The sequence below is a fragment of the Corapipo altera genome, unplaced genomic scaffold (genome assembly GCF_003945725.1).
Source record: "Corapipo altera isolate COAL_440 unplaced genomic scaffold, ASM394572v1 2b, whole genome shotgun sequence".
Lineage (NCBI taxonomy): Eukaryota > Metazoa > Chordata > Aves > Passeriformes > Pipridae > Corapipo > Corapipo altera.
In genome coordinates this window covers 25,095,457-25,112,419 of record NW_020884874.1, presented here as the reverse complement: position 1 = coordinate 25,112,419, position 16,963 = coordinate 25,095,457, and the positions used below count along the sequence as shown (strand labels likewise).

Sequence of the window (16,963 nt, the reverse complement as noted above, 5' to 3'; positions counted from 1 at the left end):
AGGATTCGCTTTGGGGGCAGTTGGGAGGGCAGACTTTTGTACAACAAGTCACTGTTGCCCTGATTTTTCAAGCACCGTAGTAAAATCATCTTGTGTAAGGTATGTTACAATAACAAATTATGTGTAACATGGTGGATGAGCAATGTTTTTTTGTTTAGCCAGTGCATCAACATCTCCACAAATGTCTTTCCTTCTCTGTCCTCAGTATAGCACTTAAAATTTGCATCAGAGAGCATTATGCAAGGTTAGCATTAGGAAAGGTTGGATATTTCTTCCCCAGCTACCATCTGGGTAATCTGTCTGATCCTTCCCCAGATTCTAATTTATCAATGATAGATTATATGAATTTCAAGGCTAGGCAGTAGCAGAGGGAGGTTTAGGGATGGGAAAAATTTAAACATTATTGCATGCTATACATAGACTGGGTTTTGCAATATCAGAGAGAGAAGCAGAGGAGATTCAGCCAGTTAACCTAATAGCACAGCTGGTAAAACACTAGGGGGTCTGGGTTAAAACCTTAGCTAGGTCATTAGTTTCCATCTTCCCCAAAGCTATTCACGTTGTGAAGGGAAGCAGTCAGACAAATAAACAGTGAGGAGACTGCAAGATAGATATTAAAGCATAATAAGAAAATTATTTTAAAGAAAAATAAAACCAATCCAGAGCTTTTTCTTAAACATTGATCTTTCTGTGAAAAGGAGAAATACTGCAGATATCTTTGCAGGAAGTCCTAATTTCGCTGCAGTGATGTTTTCCATTACTGCTTGTTTCGCATAAGCAAAGAAACATCCTTTGTTGAATGGGTGTGAAGAAATGTGGTGGTTGTACTGAAGGTATTAGCAGATGCCAATGTGAAAATAAATTGTCTAGATAACAAAGGGAAATCGTGTCACTGTTACTCTAGCCCAGAGAACTTCAAATTTGTTTAGTGGTGTCCTGATGGACTTGGAGAAGATGACAAGGTTTTATGTGGGCTGAAAAAAAGAGCTCAATGTAGAAACTTGATTTTTTGATTTCATGGTTAATGGAGAAACATTAGAAGAAGAAATTCTAATTAGAAGAACAGTTCATTAAAAGAAGAATAGAGAGTGAATACAACCCAGACGGCTGTCTGAGGAAGGAAAGTCTGCCAAAAACTCTGTCATGGGTGTACAGACATTTGCTCTTTTTTCTCAAAGAAGACCTTTCTCCTAAGAATACTTAGGGGCTTTTTTAAAAAAATAGAATGTGATTGGAGAAAGAAATGAGAAATTTTAAAATTTTGTTTAGCTTTTATAGGAGTTAAAAACTGATTATCAAAAATATTATTAGCCTTCTTTTTAGCAGCTGAAGAATAAGCTTCTGAATTTGTCCTGTATCAGTGATCTCAGTACATGTTTTTATGCTGCTACCCTTCGGTTGCTGAAGTTGCTTGTCAGCCTAAGTGTTCACTCAATATCAGGTATATTAGCAGAGACATGGTGTCTAAATATTGTGCACGTCAGTGGTGCTGCTTGGGACACATCTACCAGGTTCATACCAGAGACATCCAAAGATACTGTATGGCTGCAGTGCAGGTGGTTCATTTATTTGATTCATTATTTCTTTTACCTGCCTATTAACTGGACAAGAATATTGAGAACTACTATTTGCATCATCTAAATTACATTGACACTGCAAGCTGATCTACTCACGCTCACTAGCCCATCATCCTATAGTGTAAATGACTGTCAGATACTTCATGTGTGTCAAACATAGGTTTTATATGGGCTGTTACCAGTCTAGCTCAACATATTTTAGTAAGGCTGGTTTCTGGAAAGTGAAAATGAGATCTGAGGTATCTTGAATGCAAAGAAATCTTGTGCCTGCTTGCTCTACAAGCCAAGTTTTTTTATGCCACCCACGTGATTTCACTTGATTTACGTGGATTTTCTTCTAGTACACGGGTCAAACCTTCCCCAGTTTCTTAATTGCTGTTATTTGTTTAGACCTGTGCAGCATTTTTGTCTGCTTAGATTTTTTCCAGTACCTAAATCTCTTTCACTGTGTCCTTTTCAATGTTTATTTTAAGTAGCACCTTAGGGGTAGGTACCATGCCGTTTTTTGCCAGTGACAGTAAGTAGTTTATGGCCAGGTAGTGCTGGGCCCCCATAAGCAATGGGACAACGGTTCTTAGCTCCTTCAGTCTATAACCCACCCGTCTCCAGGTCTGATCACACTGTGGTCAGAACAAACATGAAGATGTTTGTTCCAGTACCATCAACAGTCTGTGCAGACAACCTGTGTATTCAGGGTTCTGGTGTCACAGGCTTATGTGAGAATAACCAACTCTTTCAATTACTAAAATACTTCATTAATGTATGAGTTGTGTTCTGTTGGATGTTTCCTTGCAGTGTTCTGGGGTGCTGACTGTGGACATGTTTAGCTGGGCAAAAACCCAGGCATAGTTCATCAGTCCAAAGCCTTCCTGAGCTGTCCTTGCCATCTGAATGGGTGGGCTAGGCAGAGTTTCAGTCTGACTGTGATCTTCCTGATCATCTTGCCATGCTAAAAGGTTGCCAAATTTTATTACATTCACTGCACAGAATAATGGTTTTCATTTGTTTAGCTTTACCCTGCCACTTCTATCTCAGTGTTGTTTATCCACAGATGAGCTAGATTTGGGAGTCACTGCTTTAGATCCGTCTGAGTTCTATTGTATTCTGTGGTGAAAATCCTGAAAGAGGCAATACAACACAAACTGTTGTTTGAGGAAGGAAAGCCTGCCAAAAACTTGTGTCATGGGTGCGCAAACATTTGCTCTTTTTCTCAAGGATACTGACCAGTGCCTTGCTAACGTACCAAGCATTGGAAAATTTTGTGATTACACACACACACAAGTTTTTCCTTTAGTGGTAGTGGAAAATATCTCTTCACTTATTTAATTTTTTTGAACTGATTCATAAGTAGAGGACTTTCTGTTATTTTTCTCTAATTATTTGATGATTAGTGCATGCATCCAATCTGTTTCTGCTTCTCTCATTCCCTGATTTTCAGAGTAATAAGCCTGTCTAGCCCCTTCTTCAGTTTCTGCCCTTGAACAAGGGAAACTTCTTATTTCTTACTCAGAAAGGTTCTTTAGTTGTTTTGGTCCCATACTCTGTCACTAAACGTGCCCCTCTAGAAAGACCCATAGCCCAGTGTATTTTTTTTCCTTAGGTAAGTTAATTTTTACAATATATTGTTGCCTGTTGTACTTTTCCTCATTTTTTATTTATTGGATATGTACTTTAATGATGCTCTCCTATCACTGTAAACTCCAAAGTTTTTGTGAGCTTAAAGTGAGTAAGTGTTCCACGTGTTTTCAGGTTTAATTCATTCATGAAAATCGATGGCGAAATCAAAAGACCTCTCTTATTGACCATGCGTTAAGTGTGTGCCAGTAGGCAGTTACTGTCCATCAAATGATATGCAATAACTAGTTCCTTCGCAATCAGTTCCTTTATATTTGCTTCCACTTTTCTGTAAGTTTTTTTCATATTCAAACCAAGATTTTAAAATATCAGATGAATCCATTTGAGATTTTATAGCAGCACCCTGCGCATTTGGTGGGAGTTTTTCATGGTTAGTGCTAAGGAGATAGTATTCAAGAAACACATGACTTTGTATTGGTCAATGTACAAATATAATTAATACAACCTTACTGCATAATTTTGTGAAGCTTTAGTAATTTACTGTTGTTTATCTGGTTTGTATGTACATATGCCTAAGGGAAAGAAAAGGTTTTAAATGTTTTTTAAAAGGCGTCATAAGGGGCATTAGCTATATGATGTATATTAACAGATGTTAGTGCTGCTTAGGACAACAGAAGCTTCATTTTAGGAACAGAAACATTTCTGTCATAAGCATTATTCAGTTTATGTTTTTTCTCTGTGTTTTACTAAAAAGAAAGAAGAAAAATAAAGAGCTACCTGATCATTTTTAAAAATTGTATATGTGTTATACTTGACCATGTACACATATTTTATTATTGTTATGGTGTGATAATTGTTAAAAGTATGGTACTGCTTCATTTAGAACTAAAAAAAAAGCAAAGATGACTGCAATATTAAAATGGTTTTTAATAAAGACAGTAATTCTTTAGGTATAGTATAAAATGTATAGTATAAAGTGTAGTATAAAAAAAAACTAAAAAGGAAGAAAATGCTTCTGTCAGGGTCACTTAATTCAGCTGCTTCTGAAATAGCTTAGTTTGTGAAAAACTACTCCAGTGTTTTTTCAATAAGTAATGTCTTGTTATGAGGGCAAATAAAGCATCACTTCTACCTCTTTTTTATCACTAGTATTAAGGGAAGGGAGTAGATTTGTTCATTGATGAGCAGCATGTTGCCATTGCAGTTTTGAAAGTCTTAACTCATACTCTTTCCTAGCAGTTTATTTAAAAGACAAAACAACCCACCTTGTTGTCACAGAGGTTGACATGTCAGATGCAGTCTGGCTGTTGAATCACTCCACTGCCGTTACTCCAGTGCAGCACTAATGTAATCTTACTTCCCTTCTTTACAAAAGAAAACTTTATCTTAGATCTAATTTTCTGGAAAGAAAATTTATTTCTTTTTGTATTGGCTATAAAATGAAGTTGAACACTAGGGAAAATGTGTGTAAATAAGGAAAAATGAATGGATGCCAGCTGCTCCTTTTCGTTCCTGATAAGATTTTTAGAATTGATGTTGTTTTCTCTTTATGATGCATGAATGCTAATGTATTGACCAGGAACCCTTTTCTCTGTAAGACATCTGAGCTTTCTGCAAATATTTGAAACATTTCAAACTCATGCACTGATCTCTGAATAGTCACTGGGCTCTCATGGAGGTTGGTGACAAAGAGACTCCTCTATGTTGTCATGGAATCCAGAACACAGTAAGAACCTGTTCTTACCTTCTCCCCATCACAGCTCTCGGTGAAATGACTCCTCTGCTCTCTGGAAGGAAGTTAGAGCATGTCCTGTTTTAATACCATGTTTCAACATACTGTACAGACAGTAACAGAAGATAAGACAGCACAGATATTCTTCCTGAATTTCAGGATTCCTTTTCCTTAATTCTTTACCTGTCTTAATTCTTTATCTTCTTTCAAGAGAAGATAGCAAAGCCAACCTTGATTTGAGAGGAATCTTACACCCTCTGGGATGGTGAAACTCATGCCTCATGTCAAAAGTAGTTAAGAAGTCTTTTCGTTTCTTGTTATGTTAGTCAACATCTCTGTAAACTAAGGCTAGAACATGAGTTTGAGTGCTATCAGACAGTGATCTCTACTCTTGAATTACTGGCATGTTCATGGCATGGTTTTGGCCAGTGCCTGTGAGCACTCCCTGAGCTACAGCCCAGAGCATGTATAAGGCAGGACAAGGGACTGGGCACAGCAATCATACAGATAAGACTAACAGGATTGAGTGGGAAGGTTTGTCTGTGGGGACACAAGAGCCACCACTCTCCTTCTGGCATGTTTTATTTATGACTGTACATGTAACTGCGCAGTCCATTCCACAACATCAGAAATGGATGAGAAGTTTACTGAAGAAGAGGTCATTTGAGTAGAAACACTTACTTCACTTATTACTTTGGTCCCTCCAGAAGCCTTTTTGACAACAGCAGGGGTGGCCAAAACTGATATTCTCCATGTTTTTCATTAGGCATTAGTCCACGTTCTCCATTAGCTTCAACAACCAGCAGTCCCTCTACATCACTACTGGAAATTACTGTACTGGTAGCTTTTCTGTGTGTCATCCATCCTTGTGGTGTTAAGTACTGCCTGCAATAATAACTGGGCTGAAAAACCTTAATCACTAGCACAGTATTTGGCAAGTTAGTTCATATAGATTAAAAGGCCCACAGCGAACAGAAAAACCTCACATCTGTACAAGAATCAGGAGTAACTTTACTATTTTTATAATAAAAATCTTAGTGTGACCAGTATGATTTTTTTTCATTTAAATGGATCCCACAAGCATGATATATATGGTGTTTGTGTGTTGGGAACACAAACATTTATTTTGTACAGACATATGATTGTATAAGGTTTCTAAATTACTTACAGCACTATCAGCAGAAGATATAGGCTTTGTAATAAGATTTGTGCACAGAGTGGAACTGTTTTAAAAATCAAGGGGTCTGTTTCAAAATAAAGCTAAGTGGAGAAGGTCATGCAAGCTTTCCTTTGTGGAAGTGTGGAGTTTTCCAACCACTACAGACCAGTTTCTAAGATGCCATTTCACACTCAGTTATTTGTCATGTTGGGTGTCAGTGTGTGTGTTCTGGCTCCCTCCAGAGCAAGTGTCAGGTTCTGACTTTGTAATTCAGGTGTAATCAAGTTCCTTGTCTTGGGACTTGCACAAAGATCAGGAAGACTTGATGCATATTCTGTCAAATCTGGCAGTTGTTAAGAGTTTTAGCACAATACAGGTTGAGGTGTTCATAGCACGGAAGAACTGGGTGCAAGGGGGTACAAGGTCATCTCAGCTCATGGTTTTTCTCCATACAACCTGCACCTCAGTGTTTTCAGTTAGGATTTTGATCATGTGTCTCTATATGTCTAATAATGTCTAAAATTAATGGAGGAGAGTGGAGGAGGCACCTTTCATAAGTACCATTTCATCTGCCTGCGGCCCCAGACCATGAGTGTCTGACCTGGCTGCAGCATGGGCTACAAGGCAGCCGTGCTGGGGCACGTTGGACCTCTGGGGCCATGTCTCCCTCCTCACCAGGCTTAGTCGCAGCAGAGTGGACGCTGTCCTGCGGTACACGCGTGGTTTGCCTTGCAGAGAAAGGTGAAGATGAAATTAAATAGGCAAGCAGAACAGAAATGAAAGCGGATTTCCTCCAGAAATAAGAAAAAAAAACCCTTGCCATCTTGTCAGCACATCCTCTTCAACATTGAAAGCAGCACTAAAACCTTTCAAGGTGCAAAACATTAGAAAGCCAGCATCCCTACGTAGACATTTCATGGGCAGGATTGCACAATTTTTCTCAGTTCATGAAAACTTAAAAACCCCCACCACAAAAGCCACTTCATCTCCCATTTAATAGGCTTGGTTCTGTTCCTTTATATGAAGCTTCTGAATTTTATAACATTTCACTAGGTCTCTTGTTGCAGCTTTTGAACCTCGAATTAAATTGGGATTCATTAATACATTTACAAAAGGGAAAAAGAAGAGAATACAGTAGAGGTATGCTGGGGACAGACTAGAAGAAGGACCTAGAGCACAAATACATAACAAACCAACTGTTATTTCTGACTGGTATGACTAGTTTTCACATAGTGGTAAATTTTAGCTCTGGAGACTTTGTGGGCAATAGAAGTATTTACAGTGAGTTTCTATATGCTGAAGTTAGGCATTTTGGTAGCAACATATAATTTTGGAAAATGTGATACTCCCACCATAAGTCATCAGGCAAATTCCCTACTACTAATTAAGTAATGCAGATAATTGCCTTGTTTTTTTTTCCTAAAAATTGTTTTAATTTTAAAATTAACAACCATTTGTAACTAAGCAGGACTGCCCTGTCTTTCTTTTACAAGTACAGGTTTTGGAACCATACGTGCAAGTTTTTGTGGTTGAGAGAGCTTTGGTGACTTGGAGATGTGTTTGTTTCTGTTTGTATGAACAACAGCAGTTTTCTGAGCATTTTGAGTCTGAAAATAACTAAAGCGAGTTGGTTTATTTTAATGCCAAAGATTTCTTAAAAATAAAGGATAGTTACCTGAATATTAATTTTTGCTTTGACCGTTTTCTCCCTTTAGGTTTTATGGCAGGCATACAGAGGAACCCCCAAATGTCACAGTATGGACCTCAGCAAACTGGACCTTCCATGTCACCACACCCCTCACCTGGAGGCCAAGTGCATCCTGGAATGGGTAGCTTTCAGCAGAGTAATTCAAGTGGTACTTATGGGCCTCAGATGAGCCAGTATGGACCACAAGGTAAAACATTCACTGGTAATAGATATGATAATTTATACATTTTTTTTCAGCCTATAGATGTATCGTGTACTTAGGTAGGTGATTTCTTAAAAACAACAAAAACCACACACACAACACACTCTCTAAAAAAAAAATCCTAAACAAATAAAGCTGTCATATGAAGGTGGAGCTGCTGCACCTTGTGGAAGAAGTTGTTTCTGTTATTAGCACCTTCCTCTGCATAAAAATAGTGACCTTAAATTAGGCAAGGGAGTCATGAATCTGTGGCATTGCCAGTTCTATTGTTTAGGAGCCCAAGCATGTCATCTATGTGATGAGGCTGCATTTGAGCAAGCAAGGAATAAGGGTCACAACACTGATCCCAAAATAGGACTTCTTTTCTTGGATGAAATCCCAAGACCAACCTGAAATTGCATGGTAACTGTGAGGGTAAAGTCTTCTAACAAGCATAATAATACAGTGGCTACTGTGGAAATAGAGTATTAAGCTCTAATGCATATGGTTTGTGAATCTTAACTGACCCTTCAGACTGAGAGAGACCGTTCCTTTTATTTTGCTTGTTTGACAGAATTGGTGAGGGAGTAAAACAAAAATAGAATACACAGTTTCTGCCCCTGGACAACCTTGAACTTGTCTATTGTTTTGCCTTTAATGGATAACCTTTATGAAGTCTGCATCTGTTTAGGGGTTTAATGAAGTTGAAGTCAAGCCATGGACTATATAATGGGCTGTATTTTCTTCGAAGGTACATAAAGAAGCTTTTTGATTTCAACGCTTCCTACTATTGCTTTCTTACTTAAAAGCCTCAAAAAGGACTGGTGCTAGCAGTGAGAGTTTCTGTAAGGGCTTGATGACTTGCCCATGCTAGCAAGGAGGGTTATTTTAGTCTCCAGAGTTTCTGAGAACTAGTTCTGATGTTTGTTTGCAGGGAGCCTTGCTGCCCTGTGCAATGTTCCTTTCTCTTCCGTCTCTGGATAGCATTTGGTTTAGTGTTCTGAGCAGAGGGCTACAAGCCAAGATTTCCCAGTTTCTGATTTTGGCTCTGCCTTTTACATCATCTTTCAGCTTAGGCAAGTAGATTCATTTCTCTGCTTCGCTTTCCATAACTGTAAAATGAGGCTAGTAATGCCTTATAGCCATGTGTGAAGATTAATTACCTAACTCCAGTTGACTGGTGCTTTCCTTTTATTTGGAAACCATTTTGTGGCTGTAAAATGTTGTCCAAGTGCTTATTTTTATCTGCACAGTGAGCAACTAGCTTAACTGGTAAAAACTCCAGTGGATTTATGATGTGCTATCCTGACTTCCAGCTGTACTGCTGCTGCTGAGATTCCGAACCATGGGAATAGTGGGTGTCAAGTGCAGTAAAACATTAGCCATCCACACTGATTGAATGGAAGGGTTTTTGTACTAAATCAATGCATTTAAGTAACACGCCGAATACTACTTTCTTTTTTTGCTTGAGTTCAGCAGTTCTTTTCCTCCCTCTGTAGATGAAAGTGCCTATGTAATGATTTTATGGGTCATGGTCAGGAAGAAACTGCTATTAAAAAGTGAACTTGAGGGACAGGAAGAAAATGAGCATCATTGTCATTAACAGTCCATTTCAGAAGGGTTTGGTGAATAGTGTGATAGATGAAAAGTGTGTTCTTCTGCCAGTTCTTAGAAAATACTAGTGATCCTGTCCATGGTCATCATAAAATTAGAGCCTTGCAGACTTTCAACTCTGTAGGTAGCAGTTAGACTAAAAGACTACTACATTTTCACCAGGCTAATCTGACCATTAATAAAATCCAGGGATGAAGATGATGATATTTACAAGTCATGTATTTACCTGAATTTAAGTTTTTAATAGCATTTTTTCATTTTTAATGAAAGTAATCTGTAATTGCGACTCTTAACATACCCTCCTACAAAGCACAATCATATGCCAGCAATGATGAATATATAATAATGTTACCTCATTTGCCTTTTACTGCCAAAATAACAAATATGTCAGAATTACCTGGGTTGCACCCAAGTTTTAAATTATTAAAGTAATTCTCAAGGCTCTGATTTGTTTTCCATGTTTTGTTCGCATAGGGCTTCCGCCAGAACATTGTTAAGCATAGGCTGAGTTTGACAGGGCTACTTGTATTTTTATATCTGGACACTAAGCTTTTGATCCAGCTCTGATTGCTGGATTTCACTATGTGCTGTCCTGAAAACCGTTGCTCAAGACTAGTGTCCTCTGTGCAGTGGAATTGCTCACCATAGTAAGGCTGCACCAGTAGGTTTGGATTGGAAGAATTAGCCCCCAGTTCATGAGAGCAGAATGATCCATTTCATGCCTATGGTTGATTTATTTGATTTTCATGTGTTTACATGACACTTAGATCTATAATAAGAACAGAATATATTTTCCCAGGAAGCAGTTCTGTACTGGGGACCTAGTCCAATTCTGTGAAACCATTTCCTACAAAAATAATAAATGGCTTTGGCTCCACATTTTTTATGTCTGGGATACAAAACAGGAGCATGCAGTACAGAACATGAGTTTTAATTTTTTATTAAATCCCAGCATTTTCCTGTCCTCAAGAGTAAAAAACAAAAGCAGAGCAAGAAGGTAAGTTTTTACTGAAAGAAACAGTCTTTGATTTGTATTTGGACAGCATCTAGCTCAGGGGTTAATGAAGCTCTGGTCTATAACCTGAGCATTAGACTGCTGCCACAGCAAAATGTCCGTTAAATGCACTCTGGAGAGCAGTTAAATGCTGTAGTCAGTTGGATCTTTTAAGGCTAGGGTAGAGAAAAACTTCCTGTGAAGCAGTAGAACATCTCAGAAATGCATCCTGCCTCCCTAACTTTTCCTACTCAATTCAGTAGTGAAACTGTTCTGTTTGGGTATAACAAAGAGAGAAATCACTACTGAGTGAGTTCGAACCACAACCCCAGAACTTCACAGTAAGTTAAACCCACTTTTTTAGTGGTAAAGTAGTATGTATTGAGTATTTGTGCTTTGCAACTTTCAATGGTGGACTCACTTCACAATAGCATTTTGCTATCTAGCTCCCACTGATTTTAATCCTAATTAAAATGTTAGCATCTTAAGGATGAGATTCCCTAAGTATCTTGAGAGTCTGGACCTCTGAATCCAGACCCACATATACAACAGCCTGTGGAGTTAAGACTTACATATCAACTGTATCTTGCTGAAGTCCCCCAGGTAAAATAGTTCAGAGGAATTCAGAACAACATGTTTAAATTTTCTGTACAAGAAAAACTCAATGGTTAAATGCACATGTAAAAAATTCCAAAATTATTTTAAGATACTATTTTTAATACTGTGAATCTGACCTATGTCTCTAAAGCAGAAAGCAAAGCTTGCAGTCAGTTCTCGAATTTCCCTCTTTTCAGTTTGCCTAGAAATGGCAAGATATCAGAGCACTTTGTTCAGCAAACCTGAACAAAGTGGACCAGAGTTTCAGCGGTAAGTATGAACATCTGTCTTTGGCAGGTTGTTAGTCAGCTTTTTCTTTTTACTTTATCTTCATTACACTTTTTTTTTCCCCCTCCTGATTCCAGTTATTGCTTTGGTTTTTCTCATGCATTTGAGATGTTGTCTCTCTGGGTACAATTCTACTTTGCCAAGAGGAAGTTGGAATCAAAAATCCCTTAGATATGGAGGGGAGGAGTTGTTCGGTGGTATTGTACAGCCGCTGTTGCCAGGCTTGTACCCACTTGAAAAGTGTGGGCTCTTGGACTTGGCTGCCTGACACGTCCAGCTGATGTGGGCTGGCCTAGCATCTGCTGCATTCATTGTGTTTAATGCTGCATCCATCTGTTTTCTGTCAAAGCCACTGCCAACAAATTACTAATCTATTAGAGAAACATGGAAATAAGATTGCGCTCCTCATTCCTGGCAATTCCTCTTGTATTTTGTTTGGCTTTTATTTTGCGCTTTTTTTTCATTTTCCTTTTTTTTCTTTTTTTTTATCGGAAAGGTATGAGAATAGCTAGTACTTGAGGTATTGAGGAAATGCTTAGGGGGAAAAAAAAACACAGAAAAAACATAGAAACTTGTTTTCCTTACTGAAAAGATGATTTCCCTGTACTCTTGGATGTGTATCCCTGGAGATGAATGATTAGGAGCTATTTTAACTAAACCACATATTTTTATGGAGAAGATTCCACTGTTTTTTCTGTGTTGTGCTTATACTGGAAAAGCCAAAGCATGAAAGAAGAGATTTTCTGTCCCAGTTCAAAATAGCTCAAAACAGCAAGAGTGTTCAGCATTGGTGTCTGCTCCTCCAAGCATGCTGTTGAACTGTACTTCGTAGACCCTAAATGACAAAACAAATTGGCTTTATGTAAATTGGACTGACAGTAGCTCCCAGTGATTATGGTTATCAGGTCTGCTAGTCTAGGGAGGGAATTTGCTTCACTTTGGGTGCTGTTACATGTACATAAGATGCATTAACTGGCTGTGCCTAATCTTTGAGTGCACAAATACACCATCTTGCTGCATTACATTTTTCTTGCACAAAGCAGCTGGAAAACCAGAGCAACATCCAAGTTGTATGCTACGCCTGTAACACATAGCAGAGCAGTATGAAACTAGTCAACCCTTCTGTGTGCAGTCACATATGTAGGATCAGAAGCATGACTTAAGCAGATCTCAGCAACCAAAACTCTGTCTGGGGGCAATGGCTCACTGAGCAGAGAATAGTGAGCTGCCAGCGGCCAAGCCCAGAAGAGGAGAAGAAGTGACAGGGCAGTCTGAAACCAGCATAAAGTTGAATCTGGAGCCTTTCATCTTTGTTGAACCACATATTGAGAATCCTTCTAGGAGGACCCCCAGGCAGAAACTTGGTTTTTAAAACAGAAGAGAATGGTTGTTCCACTTCCTTGGGAAGCATAGGTCTCACGCCTTCTCGCCAAGGAGATCTTATAGCAGAGTGAGTCAGTTACAGGGTGGGGAGGAGAGGAAGATTAGCCAAAGCACAGCAGCAGGAGCATATTAGTTAATTATGTGTGCATTCAAATGATGGATGAATATATTTATTTTAAATATAAACAGGAGTTGCATTCCAGCAACTCCTCTGCCTGGTAGCTGAGGCCTGAGGAGAGACATGGCTGATATCCACATTCAGAGGAAGAGTCCAACAGCTTCTGCCTTCAAATGAGCGTGGGAATATCTGAGAGTATTCAGGAAACTCTGCTCTGTGGCATCCCACAGGGAGGGAATGGGTCGTGTTTCCACTATTCTGGATGAGATGGAAATGAAGACAAGTCAAAACTGATGACTGAAGTAGTGCAATGTGATTCATTTCCTAAAATAGTTTTCTATCATATCTTTAGCTTTCTTTTTTTTTTTCTCTTTCTCATGCTGCTTGGGTTTGTTTCTGTAACACTGCATACTGTAAACTCGCCTTTTCTTGAGATTTCAACATGACAGGAAAATCAGCACTCAAATGAGTTAAGGTGCTGCAAGTGGAGCACTTACTCTAGTGACAACATAGGTTGGGGTCAGCCAGGTTTTCATGCCATCCTTCGTAAGGCACCTGCTTATATTAGCATCTTTGTACTATAACTCGTGTTAATACCCAGAGAAGGTGCACTGTAAGCTACCACCCCTTCTGCTGGCATAGCCAAACTGAACTTAGCAGGAAGGCAGGATAGGGCAGGAGGGAGCGGGAATCTTTCTTGGAGCCCAACAGCCATCCTCACCAGTACATGCTAAATCATCTCTGACACAAATGGGCAGAACAGTTAGGAGCAAGAAGCCTGTTGCTGAACTTGGAGAAAGACAAAGGAATGAGAACATGAAATTACAAAAATAAGATTCTCCCTTGAGCTTATGTAATGGGCTCCTTACATGCCACGTCCCTCTTTACTGCAGAAGGGGGTTGTGTACTGTATGCTGTGCTGTTAACCCTCTGGAGGCTGTGCTTTTCTGTATTTGTTGTTGCCTCATAACACATATGAGACAGAAAATGTTTGAGGGTACCTGAAAATCGGATTCATAAGATCATTCAGGTTGGAAGAGTGCTCAGGTGTTATTATTGGCTGACCTTCTATTCAAATTAGTGTCAGATAAAGAATCAGAGCAGGTTAGTCTTGGCTTTATCCAACTGGGTTTTGAAAACCTCCAAACAGGAGTCTGAGTTACCTCCTTGGGCAGCTTGTTCCACTCCTTGTCTGTCCTCAATGTAAAAAAAATTGTCTCGACTTTGGGGCCAGCATGGTTCACTTTAGTTCACATGCATAAGTTCTGCAGCTGTTTACTTCCTAAACAGAAATATTTGCTCAGAAGTTTTAATGTTTTTCTCTGTGCTTTTATCATTTTGTTCAGGAAACTACTCCAGACCACCGACGTACAGCGGTGTGCCCAACACAAGTTACAGTGGCCCAGGACCTGGCATGGGTATAAATGCCAACAGTCAGATGCATGGACAGGGGCCAAGCCAGCCTTGTGGTACCATGCCCCTGGGACGGATGCCATCAGCTGGGATGCAGAGCAGACCATTTCCTGGAAACATGAGCAGTATGACCCCCAATTCTCCTGGCATGCCTCAGCAGGGAGGCCCCGGGATGGGCCCACCTATGCCAACTGTGAACCGTAAGGCACAGGAGGCAGCTGCTGCAGTGATGCAGGCTGCTGCAAACTCCGCTCAGAGCAGGTATGCCTTCAGGTGAAAGGAGTTTGAATAAGTAGGAATGTTTGTCGTTTCTGAAATAATCGCACTGTATAGGCCTGTGAATATGCATTTATACATATTCTAGCTGTGCCCTTATCTCTGGGAGGAGATAATGTGTGGGAAGAATACTTTTCCTTAAACATAAGGGGAAAGCATGTTGTTGTGTGTTTGAATTATCCTCCCGAAAAGCAGCTGTGACAATGGAGATGATGGCCACTTCCAGCTTAGTTCTTGGCACTGCAGGGTTTAGGAAAACCAGCAGGATTGCAGTGACAATAGGAGTCAAAAACAAGCCCTCTGCAACTTCAAATTGATTAGCTGGTTATATTTTTTTTATCTCCAGTAAAGAGGAGGCCTTGACATGTCCTCGACAGCTTGCCTCTGCTAGAGAGTAAGGAAGCTTATGAATCTGCCCATCAGCTCATGCGTTTACTACCCACATATTAGGCAGCAGTGCTGTTGCAGTTCTCTTCTGCAGGACATTCTTGTCTGTAGGCAGGCATGCACAGGGGGAGAGGAGGGCAGGCTGAGGAGAACAGCTGGAGGGGAAAGGCAGAAGGAGGAAAGCAAGCTGTAGTTATCTGGAGTTGGTACCTGCCACTTGTGCATGGATAAGAGAGAACCTGCAAACAGGATTGTAGAGACTGGAGGCATCATCTCTCTTCTTGTCTTCCCTTTGAGCAGTGTTGCTGTTTGTACATGGATGTATGTCTGTCCATGCTTGTTTTTAAGATGCCTGAATACTTGCAATTAAATTAGATTTTCTGTGAAATTTTTCAGATTAAGTAATTTCCACATTTCTCTGGACTCAAATAATTCCTGGCATATTTATTAGCTTTTTCTGTTGCAAGAAGTTCCATCATATCTGAGAATTACACAAAGCTAGTTGGACTCTTCTGGTGAACATGTTTATATGTGTGTGTATTACACATCTTGCACTTATGCATATGTGTACACAGATGTGCATATACTCATACAGGTATTTATTATTCAAGATGCAATGTAAAATAAGAAATAGGAAGCTAACGTGTCCCTGTATTTGTTGCTTTCTTGTTTTGCGAGTGTGGAAGGCAGGTGGCTACTAGTGATAAGCAGCAGCAAACTTTTAAAACAATAACAGTAAATTTAGTGTACTTCATGTTCTTGTTCAGTAAAATAGAAACAGACTCCCTTAAAATAGACCATGCTCCAGCAGATATCTGTGAACCAGCAGTCTCTTGCTTCTGTTGGTTAACAGACCTGCCTAGTAGGATTTATGGAAGTCTGCTTCTGTCTGTCTGGTTTAGGCTATAAGCTGATAGGTCAGGCACGAAGGAATAAATAGGCCATCACTGCAGCTGTAGGAGCAGGATTTCTGTATAATCACAGAACGAAAGGTAAAGCTCACGTTTGTTGGTCTTGACAGCAGGAAAAGACTTTGTCTTAAGTGGAAAGAATTTGGTTGTGATTCAACTTACACATTGGGCATAGTGTGTGGTGTTTGATCAAAAACTAGGTTAAATGATTACCGTTCCTATCTCACACCTTCCTGCCAAGTCAGTTTGTAAAACTGCTTTTTGTTTTTAGCTTTGCCTGGACAAAACTGCGCTGTTTCAGAGCCTTCCCATCACACATTGGCAATTCTAGTGATCCAGCACCTGTGGAAGGGCTGAGGAATCACTGAAGCTCTATTGCGAATACTGGCAAAAGGGCTATTTATAAACTGCAAATTGAGAGAAACTTGTCACACTACTCTGATGTCAGTAGGTTGCAAACACACTCTTTGATCTCAAGTCAACTGTAGAGGAGAAAGCGTAATGGCTTTTGGCGACTCCTGCAAGTCCTCCAGGCCTGCGTATGAAAGGAATGTACTCAACAATGATTTGGATTTGTGATACAGAGCAAATCCAAAGAGGCTGTTCTTCAGTTCTGCTTTAGACCACCAAATATTAGGTCACCTGCTTTTCCCAGCCAGTCAGGGGCTGGTGGACAGCCCCTGTTTTCTTCACAGCACCCCAACTATGGCAGCACTCAGGCTCCCTTGGTACACCAGCCTCAGTACAGGTAGGTAGCAGTGTAAACTGGACTTGCTATGGGACCTTGGCGTTTTTTTAATGTAAACATGCCATCTGGGCGCTGAAGGAGTATAAAGATCAGTGAAAGATACAGAAATACTTGCATTGTAGAGGGGTTTTTAGTTTTTTGTTTTCTTTTTACTAATGCCACTGTGACAGTTCAGTGAAAATCTGCATGTCACTCACTCAACATCTGCATGGCTTTTGACATGGCTCCGTTCCCTTGCTCCTAAAAGGGAAATGAAGAACCTTATCACTGAGAAGGAATGAGATCTGTCCTCCCCCTGACCC

General features: G+C 39.8%; 1 protein-coding gene across 1 annotated transcript in view; it reads left to right on the top strand.

Moving 5' to 3' along the window:
* The window catches only part of ARID1B (AT-rich interaction domain 1B), a 323,199-nt gene that overhangs the window by 249,184 nt on the left and 57,052 nt on the right, over nt 1-16,963 (top strand). The window contains exons 8-9 of the mRNA XM_027632627.1: nt 7,759-7,938; nt 14,273-14,600. Of these exons, the coding sequence (XP_027488428.1) occupies nt 7,759-7,938; nt 14,273-14,600 (508 nt within the window). The remainder of the gene's footprint in view (nt 1-7,758; nt 7,939-14,272; nt 14,601-16,963) is intronic.